General features: G+C 55.0%; 1 protein-coding gene across 1 annotated transcript; it reads left to right on the top strand.

Moving 5' to 3' along the window:
• Positions 1-120: 120 nt before the first annotated feature.
• On the top strand, positions 121-14,922 carry ARMC6 (armadillo repeat containing 6). The gene is made up of 8 exons (XM_052643742.1): positions 121-137; positions 4,773-4,942; positions 6,205-6,287; positions 8,927-9,500; positions 11,335-11,480; positions 12,432-12,563; positions 12,921-13,058; positions 14,143-14,922. The coding sequence occupies exons 1-8, from the start codon at positions 121-123 to the stop codon at positions 14,353-14,355; spliced, it is 1,473 nt and encodes a 490-aa protein (XP_052499702.1). The 3' UTR covers positions 14,356-14,922.
• Positions 14,923-17,013: the final 2,091 nt, after the last annotated feature.

The raw sequence follows: 17,013 nt of genomic DNA, 5'->3' as shown, positions 1-17,013 counted from the left end.
AGGCTGGGAAGCCACTTGAGGGTTTTAAATAAGTAAGTGAGATGGTCTCTGCTTTCCATTCACCCTCTGGCTGCCTCCTGGAGAACAGAAGCACTGGGTACGGCCGGAAGGAAGCAGGTGATGCCACCTGAACCAAGGTGGGTGTGGCAGGCGGGGGAGGACTAATCATTCAGGGCCCCTGGTTTGTCAGGGCACTCTTTTCTTGATAAGCAGAACGGTGGCTTAGAGAGGGAAGCGGGCTGTTAGTTGGGAGCCTTGGTGACTCCCTTCTCCTTCAGTTCAGTTCAGTCCAGTTGCTCAGTTGTGTCCGACTCTTTGCGACCCCATGAATAGCAGCACGCCAGCTTAGCATGCCTTTAAAAAAAAATTATTTATTTTAATTGGAGGATAATTACTTTACAATATTGTGATGGTTTTTGCCATACATCATCAACATGAATCAGCCACAGGTATACATGTATCCCCCTATCCTGGACCCCCCCTCCCTCCCCACCCCATCCCTCTGGGTTGTCCCAGAGCACTGGCTTTGGGTGCCCTGCTTCGTGCATCAAACTTGCACTGGTCGTCTGTTTTACATATGGTAATATATGTGTTTCAATGCTGTTCTCTCAAATCATCCCACTCTCACCTTCTCCCACGGCGTCCAAAAGTCTGTTCTTTACATCTGTGTCTCCTTTGCTTCCCTGCATGTAGGATTGTCATTACCGTCTTTTTAAATTCCATATATATGTGTTAATATACAGTATTTGTCTTTCTTTTTCTCATTTCACTCTGTATAATAGGCTCCAGATTCATCCGCTTCATTAGGACTGGCTCAAATGCTTTCCTTTTTATAGCTGAGTAATCTTCTATCGTGTCTATGTGCCACAACTTTCTTATCCATTCAACTGCCGATGGACATCTAGGTTGCTGCCAGGTCCCGGTTGTTGTAAATAGTGCTGCAGTGAATACTGGGGCCCAGCCTGCCTTGGACGCAGCGTGAAGGCTGGTAATGCTGTTTCTCTCCTTTCCCGGCCTGCGCTGTTCCCCAGGTGACTCCCAGAGGACCATTCCCAGGCACCATCTTTCTCATGAGCTCCAGCCCTGTACTTTCCTCGCAGCCCCCAGCCCCACACACAGGCTTTGCTGGATCCAGGGGACCTCGAAGGACTCGTAAGTGGTGGTTCCAGAGCCGGACACTGACCTCCCTAGCCCAGAGATCTCAGGGCTGGGCAGAGAGAGGTTCCTGAGTTGGGAAGAGCCATGGGTACACAGGCTCTGTCTGAGTAGCCAGGGAAGGCTCCTGTGAGGAGGCACCCTGGACAAGCAGGTGGAAGCTCCACAGAGGAGCTAGGTGGAGGGAAAGTGTTAATGAGACAGAAAATGGTCTTGGCAGGTTTCTTGCTGCATCTCTGAGCTTCAGATTTGTCACCCTTAAAGTAGACACAATGACATTCCCCTTTATGACTTCTTCTCTGACCCAGTGGCCTCTTGTCATTGGCCCACTTGGGTCTGAAGCATGGCCAGGGTGGTGGAAGCAACATGTGGCAGAGCCAGCAGCAGAGTCCCCCCAGTAGCACCCAGCCCCAGAGCTGGCCAGGACCCTTTACCCTCACCAGAGCAGGCTCCCCACTGAGAAGTTCTTGTATCTTAAAAAAAAAAAAATTATTTATTTGGCTGCATCGGGTCTTAGCTGCAGCACCAAGATCTTCACTCTGTGAAGATCTTTCATTGCAGCACACAGGCCGTCAAGTTGGAGAAACTCTTTATCTTGAAACAGAAGATCCTTATTCTTTTCTTCCCGCTTTGATTTGGAAATCCTTAGCAACCGTTGAACAGGCTCCCTGTTCTGGGAAATAAAGAGGGGGAGATCTGCAAGGGAGAGAGACAAGGTGTTTAAGTCCCTAAAATCCCCTACCCACTAAGGAACTGGCCGAAGCACCTCTTAAGCAAAAGAGGAAAAGAACGACTAAGTGATGTTTATTGAGCTCGGTGCCAGATCCTGTTCTCGGTGCTTTGTTGAAATTGGTGGGTTGGATTTTCACCACATTCTGTGAGGCAGATTCTTTGTCCTTGTGTCACGCATGAGAATTGACCAACAGCCTCCCCTGTCCTCCCCCACGTGACCCTGAGCTTCTGCACAAACACAGGTGGAACAGTCACACCCTGTGCTGCCTGCACAGAGACAAGCGAGGGCTTGGGTGGCTTGTCCCCCCACGGCACACACTTGCACACTCCTGTGCCATTGGCCTACTGCCATCTTTGCCCCCGTCTCCCTAACACAGTTTCTGTGCTTTCCACATGATTCTGGAATGGACCCAGGACCAGAAAAAAAACAAAATTGTTCCAGAAGACGATATTACAGTAATCAAGAAAGTCCGTCGTGTACTGTATGTTAGAAAATAGCATCATTGTCAGTGTGAAATCCCTTGTGTTAAATTTCAGTTTTGCTGTGAATGTATAAGAGAATGTCCTTAAAAAATTTTTTTTTAAATACTTGTTTGTTTATTTGGGTGCCTGGGCTCTTCATTGCAGCACACGGGATCTTCGTTGTGGCTTGTGGGCTCAGAAGTTTTTGTGTTTGTTCTTTTTTAATGCTCATTTGTCCCATCTTTAGCTAGCAGGTGCCCCAGAGGGTTGGCTCCTGAGTCCTTTGACATGACCGCAGTGGTCTTCAGATGCTTCTTTGCTTTCTGGTCTCCCTTGATGCTCCTGGCTCCTCTGGCCTGTTTCCTGCCTAAAACTGGAATCCACGCTTACTCCAAGAGCCTTGGTTTCTTTGGTGGGAAATGGTAGAGACCACAGTTGGTGTTCTGGGTGCTCATTGCTGCGTGGTAGTATTACTTTCTCCAGGCATTTTCAGTTCATATTAATAGAAAATTGATTCTTTATTTGCTCAAGAGAAAATGAGTTCATATTATATTTCCAATTCAAATTTAGGAGTTCTGAGTTTTTACTTCTCTGATTTTGTTAAAATCTTATTTTTTTTATGCTGATTATTCATGATATAAACATCATTACTTATTTACTATATCTGTAATCATTTCCAAATGATATTACTAATGAGGTTTCCAATAACATATTACTGAAAACTGTTGAAGGTTTTCTTTTGCAGTTCTGTCTTTTGAGTTGGAAAGATCTGCTGGAGAAGGGATAGGCTACCCATTCCAGTATTCTTGGGCTTCCCTTGTGGGTCAGCTGGTAAAAGAATCTGCCTGCAGTGTGGGAGACCTAGGTTCGATCCCTGGGTTGGGAAAGATCCCCTGGAGAAGGGAAAGGCTACCCACTCCAGTATTCTGGCCTAGAGCATTCCACAGGTCCATGGGGTTGCAAAGAGTCAGATGTGACTGAGCGACTCACTTTCATCTTTAGGGTAGATCCCAGTCAGAATATGCAGTCATATCACTGTGTTTTAAAATTGCCTGAAATGATCTCATTCACATAGACATACTGTTAGGTTCATGGGTTTCATTTTGCTGTTAATTTTTAGGCATTGCTTTTATTTTTATTTTGGTATATTGCTTTTCTTAATCACATAAATCATTTACCTGAGTTCCAAATTCAACCCTCTAAAGCAAGGTACATTAAGAGAGAATAATCCAGCTTCTATTCCTGCTCTCACCACCCTTTTCTCTACCTCCTCTTACAGGTAACTATTTCTGTTAGCTTCTAATTTACTTATTATTAGTAATAAAAAAAGTAAAAGTCTAAAAAGTAATCATAGGTGTGATTTAATATTAATTTTAATTAACATCATTATTAATTTCATTTATATTTTATTAGTGCCATGGTATGCTAGGATAACATTATTTCATTATATAATTATATATAAAGTACATAACTGTATAATAGAGTAGTATGCTGCTGCTGCTGCTGCTAAGTCACTTCAGTCGTGCCTGACTCTGTGCGACCCCATAGACCGCAGCCCACCAGGCTCCCCCGTCCCTGGGATTCTCCAGGCAAGAACACTGGAGTGGGTTGCCATTTCCTTCTCCAATAGAGTAGTATAACTTTATATTATAATGTTATTATAATCGCATAACGTATACCGTATTATCGCTTTTTAACTATTTATGTATTTGGCTGCTCTGGGTCTCAGCTGTGGAGGAACCTTTGATCTTCATTGTGGCAACTGGGCTTTTTAGTGGTGGCATGCAAACTCTTAGTTGCACCATGTAGGATCTAGTTTCCTGATCAGGGATCAAAACCGGGCGCCCTGTACTGAGAGTGCAGAGTCCTGGCCACTGGACCACCAGGGAAATTCCACGACATATATTATTAAGATACTGTTTTACCTCTATTTTACTACTGCTGCTTTTCACTACTGGAGCTTCCCTGGTGGCTCAGCAGTAAAACAATCAACCTGCTAATGCAGGAGATGGGGATTCGATCCCTGGGCCCAAGAGATCCCCTGGAGAAGGAAATGGCAACTCGCTCCAGTATTCTTGCCAGAAGAATTCCATGCACAGAGGAGCCTGGCAGGCTACAGTCCATAGGGTTGGAAAGGGTGAGACACAACTTAGCAACTAAACAACAACAGCAACTTTTTACCATTAAGGGCATACGTTATATTAACATGCCCCATTCAGGTAAAATACACTAAACTACCTGCCTTCTTGTGTACTTTTAGGCGTTCTGTGGCTGTGGGGATATCACCCTTTGCTGTGACTCAGGCTGTTAGAATTTTCCCAGGACAGTTACAGGCTCTGGCCTCTTGGAAGGTGCTCTCTAGATGGTGGCCAGGTTCTCCGTTGCCCTCTGATCCTCAACAAGTCTAACTTCTACCTTTTCAGCTTGAGAGCAGCTATTGGGTGTCCTTGGCCCCACGTGGAGGAGATAAAGATGGCTTCCAAGCGCATCACCCAGGAGACCTTTGACGCAGCTGTTCGCGAGAACATCCAGGAGTTTGAGATGGGGCCGGAGGAGGCGGTGAGAGAGGCCGTGGAGCAGTTTGAATCTCAAGGTAGGGCGGTGCGACTGGGTCTCGGCGCCGGGCTGGCTCTTCGCCTCAGAGTCACCTTCCGTCCGCGGCTCTTTTTGTTCTTCTTGTTGCCACACCACCTGGCACATGGGATCCAAGTCCCCTGACCAGGGATCAAACCCATGCTCCCTGCGTCTAAAGCATGGGGTCTTAACTGCTGAACCACCAGGGAAGTCCCATCCATGGCGCCTCGTGTGTAAAAGAGCGGTGTCCTGCCGCGAGCACATCCTTCCTGGCATGACTGCCTTGGGCAGTGTCCTCTCTCTACACTGTGCCCCGGGCAGGCTGGCCACCCCCTCCCACCTCGCTGATGCCTATGCTCTACTCGCCTGGACCGCACCCTGACATCTACAGGGCTGGGTCTCTCCAAGTGGGTCTCATTTCAACGGTCGCTTCCTTGAAGAGACTTTTCTTGACTTCCCTCCGAAGAAACAGGGCCACCTGCCACCCTGCCCCCCCTGCACCCGAGTGTGAGTTCATGGAGGCAGAAGGGGTATTGGTCACCAGCCTCTGAAAACAGGTAGCAAGCCCTAGCCAGACCGTGGAGGAGAATGGTTAGGAGGGAGCTGTTTGCAGTCACGTGGGCAGGGTTGGGAGACCGTGCTGCCCACAGCAGGACCTACCCCTTCCCACGACAGGCCATGCAAGGAACGGGGGTCACCTGACAGAGGCAGAGGCAGGAACCTGGGAATGAACACCCTGTCCTCCCACTCCTCCTGCCTCTGCTCTCAGATCCGGCTTCCCATTGGCCAACCCAGTCAGACGCCAGATGGCAAGGAAGTCCAGGGATCCAGCCTTCCAGGTCAGGAGCTGGCATCCCGGGCACAGAGTAGGGACTAAACATTGGACAGGGACGGGAGGGGCACCTAGACGTGTTCCGCACAGTGGGGGCCTCTTCTGGGTCTGCCAGCAAGGGTGGGATGCAGCCAGGGTGAAGACCGCAGGCGGCACTCCCTTCTGAGCCCTCCAGGCAGAGTGCCTCCCTCACCGCAGCACTGGTGTGCGTCCTCCCTGCTCCTCTGCCCCCCGCTGGCTGGGCAGGGCCAAGGTGCAGAGACCCCACACCCCACGCAGGCATGGCTGCTGGGCCCTGCCCAGGCAGGGAGGGGTGGGGTGGAGAGCTGGGCAGATCCCAGGCCTCCAGAGTAGGGTGGTCCCAGCTGAAGGGACACCAGGTGTGACTGCTGCAGGCCCGCGGGGTTGACAACTGTCTCTTGTTTCCTGACTTCCCCGCCCTCCCACAGGGGTTGATCTGAGCAACATTGTAAAGATGACCCCAAAAGTCTCTGCGGATGGACCCCAGGATCCCATACATGACATCCTACAGGTAGGAGAGGGCAGCCTACGTGAGCCTCACGTGTATGATCCTGCGTCATGTCATTACTCTGTTGGGAGCACCTTTTTGCGTGTTTCCAGATGGCAGGCACAGAATCAGAAGGTCCAAGCCAGCCCAGCAAGCACAGGCAGGCCTGAGTGTGCAGCTGGGGTTCCTGAGTCAATGTCTGAGGGCCTCGTGGGGGCCCCCGTGCTCTGCCCACCCACCGACGTGTGACACTGTGGGATTAGAGCTGACATAGTAGACAGGGAAGGGATAGCCCTCTAGGCCTAAGGGGTGGACAGTGTTCATGTTTGTCCTGGTGTTGGGAGCCTTGGGGTGGAGGGCCCCCTGGAGGAACCTCTCTCGGCCTCCCAAGCTCTGAATTTGCTCAGTAAAATGGGCAAGAATCCCAAGAAAAGAGAGTGTAATCATAGGCTGTCACTTATTAAGCATCCACTGTTTACTGACACATTACAGCCCCTCCTCACCACACTTAAACTGGCCTGTGTGAGGTAAGTACGTCATCCCTGGCTTTCTGATGGGTGAACAGAGAGACCCAGAGCCTGCCCTCACTCTACCGTGACCCAAACAAGGGAAATACAGCTCACAAAGGTTCAGTCTTTCCTTAAGGTCATCCATCAAACTGGTAAGCTGTTGGTAAAACAGCAGAAAGTTCTAGTGTTTATTGAGAACCATCTGTGAATTCAGTTCTATACTAGGCACTTGCTTTGTGTCGTCTCAGTTATTAGCCCAAAGATACCTGCAGGGGTGGGGTTATCAACCCCATTTAACAGATGGGAAAATTGAGATCCAAAGAGGAAAAAGTGACTCACCTAGCTGCAAAAGAAAGCAGTAGTAGAAAGAGAAGTTGGAGGAGGCAGCCCTGGATGTGAACCTAAGGGAAATTATACAGTATTCATCCTTTTGTGACTGGTTTATTTCACCTAGCTTGATGTCCTCAAGGTACATCTGTGTGGTACTACTTGTCAGAATTTCTTTCCTTTTTGTGGCTGAATAATATTCCATCTATGGAAATACCACATTTGTTTATTCACTCACTGATGGGCATTTGGGTTGCTTCTGCCTTTTGGCTGTTGTAAATAATGCTGCTGTGAAAATGGGTGTGCCAACATATTTTTGAGCTTCTGTTTTCAGTTCTTTGGGGTGTGTATCTAGAATTGCTGGATCGCTTGGTTTAATTTTTTGAGGAACCACTGAACTTGCTTTCCACAGCAGCTGCACCATTTTATATTCCCACAAACAGTACACAGGGTTCCAGTTTTTGCCACATCCTTGCTAACTCTTGTTATTTTCTGTTTCTTTGTTGTAGCAATAGCCACGTTCATGGGTGTGATGGTGTCTCACTGTGGTTTTGATTAGCATTTCCCTAGTGATTAGTGGGTGGAGAAGGCAATGGCACCCCACTCCAGTACTCTTGCCTGGAAAATCCCATGGACAAAGGAGCCTGGAAGGCTGCAGTCCATGGGGTCGCTGAGGGTCGGACACGACTGAGCGACTTCAGTTTTACTTGTCACTTTCATGCATTGGAGAAGGAAATGGCAACCCACTGCAGTGTTCTTGCCTGGAGAATCCCAGGGACTGGGGAGCCTGATGGGCTGCCGTCTATGGGGTCACACAGAGTCGGACACGACTGAAGTGACGCAGCATCAGCAGCAGCAGCGATTAGTGATGTTGAGCACGTTTTCATGTGCTTAGTGGCCATTTATATGTGTATCTTTGAAGAAATGTTTATTCAAGTCACACATCCTGGTTTTAACTAATTTCTTAATATTCAGTTTCGTCAGAACATATGCTTAGTTAAGTCCACAGATTTGAGCTCAGCAAGGACTGGCTGACAGGCATGGTTGACTGTCATGGCAGGGCTGATGGTGTCTGTAGACCCACTCTCCTTAGGGCTGGATGCAAAGAATGCCCTAAGCTCCGAGTGCGCGGGTTCATCGTGGGCTCAAGCTGAGGCAGGGCCACAGTCAGGGTACGGAGTGGACTTGTCTGTCCCATTCAGGCTGTTGTCTCTCATTATGGCTTTTTCCCCCAAGGGCTTAGAGTTGTGCATGGTAAACCAACCATGTTTACCGTCTGGTTTCACTGGGCAGTTGCTCAGTACATACTTGCGGAGGGAAGGAGAGAGACAAGCAGGAGGCATATGATACGGGCAGAACCGGTGGAGGAGGCTTTCACCTTCCTTAGGGAGCTGGCCGTTGGTGGGTGTGTCGGCTAGTTATGGCTGCCTAACAGCCCCAAACAATAGCCATTTTATTGTTTGCGGTGATTTTGCTGGGTTGACTAACCTCAGCTGGATGGTCCTGCTGGATGGTCTCACTTGGGGACTTCCTGCACTGGCGCCCAGAGCTAGAATGTTTCATGTCTGTGCTTCTGTGTGTGTGGCTCCTTGTCAGGGACGCTGAGAAAGCAAGGCCTCTGTCTCGCTCTCACTCTCTCTGTGGCCTCTCAAGCCCAGTCAACGCTCCTAAAAGCACAGGTGTGGAAGCGGCCCCAGCTGGAACTGGCCCCACAGGACTTCCACCGAGGCCCAGATCCCAGGCGGAGGGATCCCACCAGGGCCCAGCACGGGCACTGTGACCTTCCTCAGACTGAGCTGGCCCTGACGTTTCTCCCCTGTCCCCTAGGCCCTGGATGACCTGCAGGAGTCTGTGGCCCGCTCGCACCCCCAGGAGGTGTCCGCACACCTTGCCCGCTTTTGCGAGCAGTGCAAGCAGGAGAAGGCCTGCCGCTTTCTGGCAGCCGAGAAGGGGGCCTACTCCATCCTCCTGGAGGCCTGGAAGTTGGCCGCGGCGGGCGACCAGGGCCTCCTCCTCCAGGCCCTCAGTGCCCTGTCTGCCCTGACGGATGGCCAGCCCGACCTCCTGGACACCCAGGGCCTGCAGCTGCTCGTGGCCACGCTGTCCCACCATGCTGACTCGGCCCGCGTGACCTGCTCCGGGATCCGCTGTGTGCGCCATGCCTGCCTGAAGCACGAGCGGAACCGGCAGCGCCTGGTGAAGGCCGGCGTGCTGCCCCTGCTGACTGGCGCCATCGCCCGGCACAGCCACTGTGCCGACGTGGTCCGCGAGGCCTGCGGGGCCCTGCGCGTCATGACCTTTGATGACGACATCCGTGTGCCCTTCGGTCATGCCCACGACCACGCCAAGATGATCGTGCAGGAGAATGGAGGCTTAAAGGTGCTCATTGAGGCCGCCAAAGGTAGGAGCAGATGTAGCGAGAGTGAAGAGTCGGGGTTTAGGACAGCTTCAAGCAGGGTTGGCTCCAGGCACCAGTCGTATCTGTCAGTTCGGTCCTACCCCTAGCAGGACGCTGTCCTTACCCCTAGTTTTTCCAGGAGAGTTCCAAGCCAGCGATCACTGGCCTGGACCACATCCCGTGCTCAGCTCTAGAACCATTTAGGGAAGCGCTCGACTCTGTCCAACAACAGACTGAGAGTGGGGTGGGAGGGCTCCTCAAAGGGGAAAGGAGGGTGCTGCTCCCAAAGGTGGGGAGGTGTTGCTGGCCCTCACCGGGGCTGCTCCCAGGGGGAGGCTTGCACTTTGGTTCGTACTTGGTCACCAGTTCTCGGGCGTGGCCGTGTGCCTGACTCCGAGGTGACCCCGGTGAGCCAGCCACAGGAGGCCACAGCATGGACTCTCGGGCACCAGAACTCCTGCCCCTGGGCACTGCATCCCCTGGAAGAGGCCGGACTGGGGTCTTGCGCGCAGAAGGTGCCAGGAGAGTGAGCTTGCCTTTGCAGCCTGCCCTGTGGCTCTGCCTTTGTTGCCAGGCCAGTGTGTGCGACTCTGGTCTGTCTGGGGGGAGTGGGGCCTGCCCCAGTCTCCCCTCTGCCCCTCCAGAGAGGGGGAAACACGGCCTGACTGGCTGCAAAGCTGAGCTGCTTTTCTGAGGGGTGGATTACATCTTCCTTGTTTATTGACAGGGGTTCATATCAGTGAGTGGAGAAGGAAATGGCACCCCACTCCAGTATTCTTGCCTGGAGAATCCCTCAGACAAAGCAGCCTGGTGGGCTCCAGTCCACGGAGTCGCAAAGAGTTGGACACGACTTACACACACACACCAGAGAGAGTGCTCCAGACAGACAGAACCAGTAGGGGGCGTGTGTGTGTGTTTTGGCATACATGAATACATATACGCACAGGAAAATTTATGGCAAGAAATTGGCTCATGTGGTTGTGGTGCTTTCAGACGTCTGTAGCAGGCTGAGGCTTGGGCAGGAGCCAACACTGTAGTCTACTAGCAAGCTTCTTCCTCTTCAGGGAGACCTCAGTTTCCCTCTTAAGGCCCTCGGCTGATTGGACGAGGCCCACCCAGACCATTGAGGGTCATCTGCTACACTTAAAAGTCAGCTGGTCATGGATGACACCGCATCTCCAGAGTATCTCCACGGCGTACCCAGTTACAGTTCATGGAGCCACTGGGGGCTGTGGCCTGGCCAGGGGGCCGTATGCACTGACTGCCGCTGAGCTCTGTGTTATTACGGCTCTTTGTGCCCACCCTCCGCCGGCGACTCCCTAACCCTCCTGCCCACCATCGCCCTCAGTCAGGCCTATCCTCCCTGGTGCCTCTGAACTCTGTCTACAGCATCTGTGTCTAATTTTTGCCTGGGCCAACTCTGTCCATATGTCCTTCTGCAGTTTCTAGGTGTCCTGTTGCACTTAGAAAGGTCATTCCCAACCCAAGATCATAAAAATAGTCTCGGGTGGTTTATTATAGCACTATTATGGTTTTTCTTTTTTTAGTCAAGATCATCAGTTGTTCTGGAATTTATCTGGGGCACAGCGGAGGGGAAAGCACATTCCTGTGTCTTCCCCAGCAGCCAGCAGGGGGCACCGCAGGCCTGGGCAGCCCCCAGTGGTCCTTCCTCTCCCCCTGCCTTATTCGTCCACCCCACCAGGCAGCCACCCAGCCAGGCAGAGGGGCCAGGCTGCCCTGGTGGAGCGGGATTCGGGATTCCTAGCAGGAGTGCCGGCTCAGAGCCAGGGCTGGTTCTCCGCTCCTCACCCCGGGCTTCCCCCTCCCCTCTCTGCAGTGTTCCCCGACAATCCCAGCATCCTGAGCGAGCTCTGCAGCACCTTGTCCCGCCTGGCTGTCCGCAACGAGTTCTGCCAGGAGGTCGTCGACCTCGGGGGCCTCAGCGTCCTGATGGCCCTGCTGGCTGACTGCAGTGACCACCAGGTGGGTGTCCACAGCTGTGTCAGGGTGTGAGGTCCCTTTGCCTGAGTCTGCCTTATTTATTCTTGGCTGCTGTGTGTCTTCGTTGCTGTGTGCAGGCTTTCTCTAGTTGCAGCGGTGAGCAGGGGTTACTCGAGCTGCAGTGCATGGGGTTCGCATTACGGTGGCTTCCCTCGTCGCAGCGCACAGGCCCTAGGGCACTCGGCTCAGTAGCTGTGGTGTGCGGCTTTAGTTGCTCCTCAGCCCATGAAATCTTCCCAGGCCAGGGATCGAACCCACGCCCCCTGCATTGGCAGGTGAATTCTTAATCACTGGACCACCAGGGAAGTCCCTCGCCTGAATTTGTCTGTTGTTTTTCTCGATATCTGGGAAAGGCTCTGGGTCTCCCAGGGAACTCGGCCCCTCTGGGCCCTGGTCAGCCAGACAGGCTTGCATCAGAACATGCTGGCCTTGTCTGCAGAGCCCAGAATCAAAGTTCGGTTTTCGCTTGTCAAGACCTGTGAGAAGGAACTAAAGCTCAGGGGAAAAACAGACCCACCCACCCTCTCTTACCATCCTTTGGCACCTTTGTATTTTCAATCAGGAGTGAGAGAAGCAGAGTGGGTGTGGTGGGGGCAGCTGAAGGGTGTGGCACTTGAGCGAGGCCCCCTGTGCTCTGGGTGCTGACCTGAGCCACACACCCCTCTGTGTGTCTGGAGGGGGTGATCAAAGTCATCCAAATGCCTGTCCTGGACGCAGGTGGCCAGAACCACAGGGCCCACCTCCCCAAGCCTCCCCTGCCTTCTCTACACAGTGAGTGATAGATAAGCTTGCTGTTCCATGCTGCCTGCACACCCCAGAGTGGTCCCCTGTGTGTTCAGACAGCAGACATTGAAACAGCCCCACACCCCCCACCATCCAGCTGCTGATGCCCGGGTGCTGCTGGGGGAAACCTGTGCACTGCTGTCTCTCCAGGAGCTGGTGAAGCAGGTGCTGAGTGCTCTGAGGGCCATCGCAGGCAACGATGATGTGAAAGACGCCATCGTCCGCGCCGGTGGGACCGCGTCCATTGTGGCCGCCATGACCCGGCACCTGGCCAGTGCCCAGGTACCCACCCCAGGGCGGGGGGTACACAGGCGGGGCCACATGGCTGGAATGCCGGATCAGTACCTGTAGCCACATGATGGCCTTTCCCATCTCTGGAAGCCAGGCCAGGCCTAGGGTGAGGCCAGCAAGCCAGAGGCTGAAGGCGGGGTGAGTGAGGGCCAGGGTGGGGCGAGACTGTCACCCCTAAGAGCTCGGTTGATGCATCCGGGTATCGTTCCCGTTTCTGCTGGTCGGTACACATGTAGATGGACAGTGGTCTGTCCCAGTGGGGTCGCAGAGCACTCACTGGAGGAGTTGGTTGGGGGGGGGGGTGGTTCCGTCTGCCTCCTCTCAGCCATCCCCGTGGCCTCCCTGCAGGTGTGCGAGCAGAGCTGTGCAGCCCTGTGCGTCCTGGCCCTGCGCAAGCCAGCGAACAGCCGCGTCATCATGGAGGGCGGCGGGGCCCAGGCCGCGCTGCAGGCCATGAAGGCCCACCCTCAGGAGGCTGGCGTCCAAGTAGGCGTGGGTGACAGGCGGGGAGGACAGGAACCTGGTGGGCAGGTGGGGCGAGGGCCAGCCAGCAGGTCCTGGGGGTGGGCAAAGCGGAGGGTGCAGGCCCTCTCTGGCCTGGCCCACCCCCGCCGTGACCCAGGCCTCCAGGGCCTCCTTCCTGCTCAGCCCCCAGTGTCCTGCATCTCCATCCCAGCCTCCAGAACGTGCTGAACTCTGCCCACTGTTGTCCTTTCTCCTGTTCCGTTGCTCTTCTTGCCTTTGATCTTGCCTTTTCCTAACAGTCTCTCTAGAGGGATATGGGCCGGGCGGGGGGAGGTGGGTGGACCCACAGATGGGGCTCTGCTGGGATTCATGGAAGCTTCCCGGCTCCACCTTAGGCTGCTGTTGCGGAGGTCAGTCAGGCTGAAGCATAGACAGGGCCATATACACCCTTGTCAGAAACCCACCTTCCTCCCGCTCCCACCTTTCATACCATCCTGACTCAGGGATCTCCTGGTTGGTCTGCAGATGCACCAGGCTCAGTCCCACGGGGGGCCTTGGCTCCCTCATCTAGGATGCTGTGCCCGCGGCTGGCCTATTACCTTGCCCACTCCTAACCACCCTGGCCAGGCAGGCCCTCATTTCACCTGCTTCTCCCCGGCTCTCTCATGTTGGGGTGCTTCTCAGGACTGCTGCCCAGCAGAGGCAGCAGGCCCGGATGCTAACTGAATGAGCCCACAGTGTGCTGACTGATGGGCCCTGGGCACAGCCCTGCGCTTCCCTCTGTCTCCCTGCCCTCCTCCCCCGGCCAGGCTATTGCCAGCACCCAAGGACGTTGCTCAGAGACTTTGAGTCCCACGCCTGAGGAGTCAGCCCCGCCTGCCCAACACTCGGCCACCCTGAGCTTCAGTCTCCTCACCTGGGAGCTGGGGGAATCAGCCCAGCCAGGGTGCCGAGAGGCTGAAGTGGAGGCGTGGGCCTCACTTGATGAGTCAGAGCGTAGGCACCCGCTGCATGTTGCCAGCGGTCCTGTTGTGTTATGATGACCCCAAGGTCAGAGTGGGCCCCACCCCCTGACTCCCAGCCACTGACCTGCTCTCCTTTCCAGAAACAGGCCTGCATGTTGATCCGGAACCTGGTGGCCCGCAGCGAAGCCTTCTCACAGCCCATCCTGGACCTGGGGGCTGAGGCCCTCATCTCGCGAGCCCGAGCCGCCCACCGCGACTGTGAGGATGTGGCCAAGGCCGCCCTGCGGGACCTGGGCTGCCACGTTGAGCTCCGGGAGCTCTGGACTGGCAAGAAGGGCGACCTGGCGCCGTGACCGCAGGCCCAGTGTGCGCTGCGACTCTGGGCGAGTCGTGTGACTCAGGAACGGCCTGGGGGCAGGCCAGCTATCCGTGTCCTGCCACTCTGCCCCCAGCTTCCTCCCCCGTCCAGAAGAGGACTTTTCTGACCGGTGCCAGGTGGAGGCCAGGGAGCGGGAAGGGATTCTTAGTGAGGTACCCGCACGGCAGAAAGTGGCCCCTGGGTCCTGGCCCCTCTGCGCGCCCTTCCACTCAGTCGCCGGTTGAGAGCGTCGGCTTCATCTGCCCTGTGTCACCCCACCCCCACCCCACTGCCCTTTGCTAGGAGAAGTGCCCCCTCAGCGTTGCTTCCGGCTGGAGGTCCGTCTGAAATCTGGAAACCGTCCTGGCTGATCTCAAAGCAGGGCAGGGATCCTGCTTCTGTTCCTGCAGGTCCACTCGTCACTGCTGCGGCGTCTCTCACCTGTAAGTTGGGCCCCGGTGCCTCGCCGTGCTGACCGGAGGACAGGGACCAAGGCTCGTTGGTCTCCAGGTGTCCCAGGCCAGCCAGTGGAGCCTGGTAATAAAAGACTGTTGGTTGAACAGTGGAGGGGTCTCTTCCATAGCACCAGGAGGTGGTGGCGGAGGCAGGGGGCTGCGTGGCGTGCTGCAGCCAGTGGCCTCAAAGGACAGGGGAGAGGGGTGTGCGTTTGGGGAGGTCATGGGTTCACTGAGGAAAGCAAAGGGTTTTGAGAACAGCCTGGGATATATGATTTGCTGTCACTCTGAGACGGGCGGGCTGCTGGGGTCATCATCAGACTTGGGATCTGCGGGTGCCGACGCCACTGTGCCTGGATGTGCACTGCCCTGGGGGCTCTGGAGCACTCAGTGTCTGGCCCCCACTCTGCTCTGTGGCTTTGAGCTAGTGACACAACCTCTCTGAGCCTTGACTTCCTCCTCCATAAAATGGGGAGATGGGAGGGGCTAGAGCCCCCTCCAAAGGGTGGTGGTGCAGAGCTGGGTACATGGGAGACACCCAGTCATCTCACTTCAGCGCCCGAGTCACCCCAGGAGAATCACCCTGCGCTCTCCCCAACCTGACTGTCTCGAGGTCCTCGGTAGCTGGCTGGCTGGGGCAGCTGGCCTTCCCTCTCTGAGCACCCGTTTCCCCATCCGTAAGGTGGGCATCACTATTGCTGCCCCCATTGCCCACCCTCTGCAAGTGTCTTGGAGGTGTTGCCCGGCAGCGGTGCCTGGCAGACCCCAGCTCTCCTCTTTATTCATCCTCGGGCTCATGGTGTGGTCACCTGGCAGCTCCGGGCATCCCCCGTGTTCCAGTCAGGTCGGGGCCGCCCCAGGCCCCCTGGTGGCCTCCTGGCGTCATGCCGGACAACCCGAGCCCACAGGGCAGGAGCCCCTTTCACCCGTCTGAGTCCCCACCACCCTGCTTGTCATTTGCCCCCCCTAGGCTGAGAAAGGTCTGAATTCAGTCCTCGAAGTTAGCGCAAGCCCTTTCCCAGGAGGCTCCTGGTCCCAGTGGAAATTGGCCCGTGGGAGGACCGTCATCTGGGTCCCACTTACCCTCCGGATGGGGAGGGCCCTGCCAGCTCCATGGGCTGATGAGAACCTCTGCCCCAGCCCCCCTAGGTCTGTCTTTGCTCAGTGGGGACTCAGCCAGTAGGTGGGATGATCCGTACCCGCTCCAGGCTCCAACCATGAGACTTTGGATCAGTCTTGTGTCCCTGGAGGCCCCGCAAGCCTCCTGTTCCTCCATCTGTCTCATGGGCAGTGGGTACTGCTAGTCCATTTCGGGGAAGCCTGAGGTGCCAGCCCTGTAACTCCTGCCTCAGCTCTGCTCTGAGTCTTCCTGTAGCTCCATTGCCCTCCACATGAAACCAAACCGTCCTCCAGGCCCTACCCCCTCCCATCTGCATCTTCCCCGTGTTCCCCTTTAATCACATTTCTGGTCACTCCAGCCTCCCCACCTCAGGGCCTTTGCACATGTCATGCCTTGCATGGAGCATCCTTCCCCAGCCCTCCCCATGGCTGGCTCCTTCCTGGCACCCAGTTCCAGCTCACACGTTGCCTTCTCAGAGAAATGCCCTAGTACCCCCTTACCCTGGTGCCCCGTGACCACGGGCTGTGTCCCTGACCTCTGCCCCCATCTGAGGTCACCTCACTTGTGTGCTTTTCTCCTTTGACTCCCCCGCTTCGGCCCACTGCCCATGAGCAGGCTCCTGTCTCCCCGCTCTGCGCCAGCTTCCCATCAGTGTTTTCAGATGTACACCCGAGTAAATGAACAGATACCCAGGGTGCTTGTAGGGTAGGCCTCTGCCCTGGCCACCCTAGTCTCCTCCCCTGGAATCCCGTCCAGCTTTCCCACAGCTGCAGCGCTCTTCTAGAAGAGTGGCTCCTGCCTATCAGTCCTCCCCACCTTGCCTGAGCGTGCCTTCAGTGGGTGTGGGTCAGGGCCTGTTTGGACATCCCCAGGCGGCTGGAACCCCACCTCCAACTGAAGAGCCTGCATTTCACTGAGATCCACCAGGCCCACGTTCCAGCCTCTTCTCTGCCCCCTCAGGTGGCCCTCCACCTCCTCATCTGGAAATGGGCTTAAGTGTGTCCCTGCACAAGGCCAGAGCCCCCAGCATGGTCTGGCTCGGGGTATCTGGCACACAGCGCTCTTCTATCCTGTCCTC

Source organism: Budorcas taxicolor, chromosome 7 (genome assembly GCF_023091745.1).
Source record: "Budorcas taxicolor isolate Tak-1 chromosome 7, Takin1.1, whole genome shotgun sequence".
NCBI lineage: Eukaryota > Metazoa > Chordata > Mammalia > Artiodactyla > Bovidae > Budorcas > Budorcas taxicolor.
The sequence above is the reverse complement of the archived record's forward strand: the minus strand, read 5'-3'. Positions and strand labels throughout refer to the sequence as shown.

Coding starts and splice junctions, on each gene's coding strand:
- ARMC6 (XM_052643742.1), top strand. Junction 12,564..12,920: donor GGCACCTGGCCAGTGCCCAG/GTACCCACCCCA, acceptor GCCTCCCTGCAG/GTGTGCGAGCAGAGCTGTGC. Junction 13,059..14,142: donor CTCAGGAGGCTGGCGTCCAA/GTAGGCGTGGGT, acceptor TCTCCTTTCCAG/AAACAGGCCTGCATGTTGAT.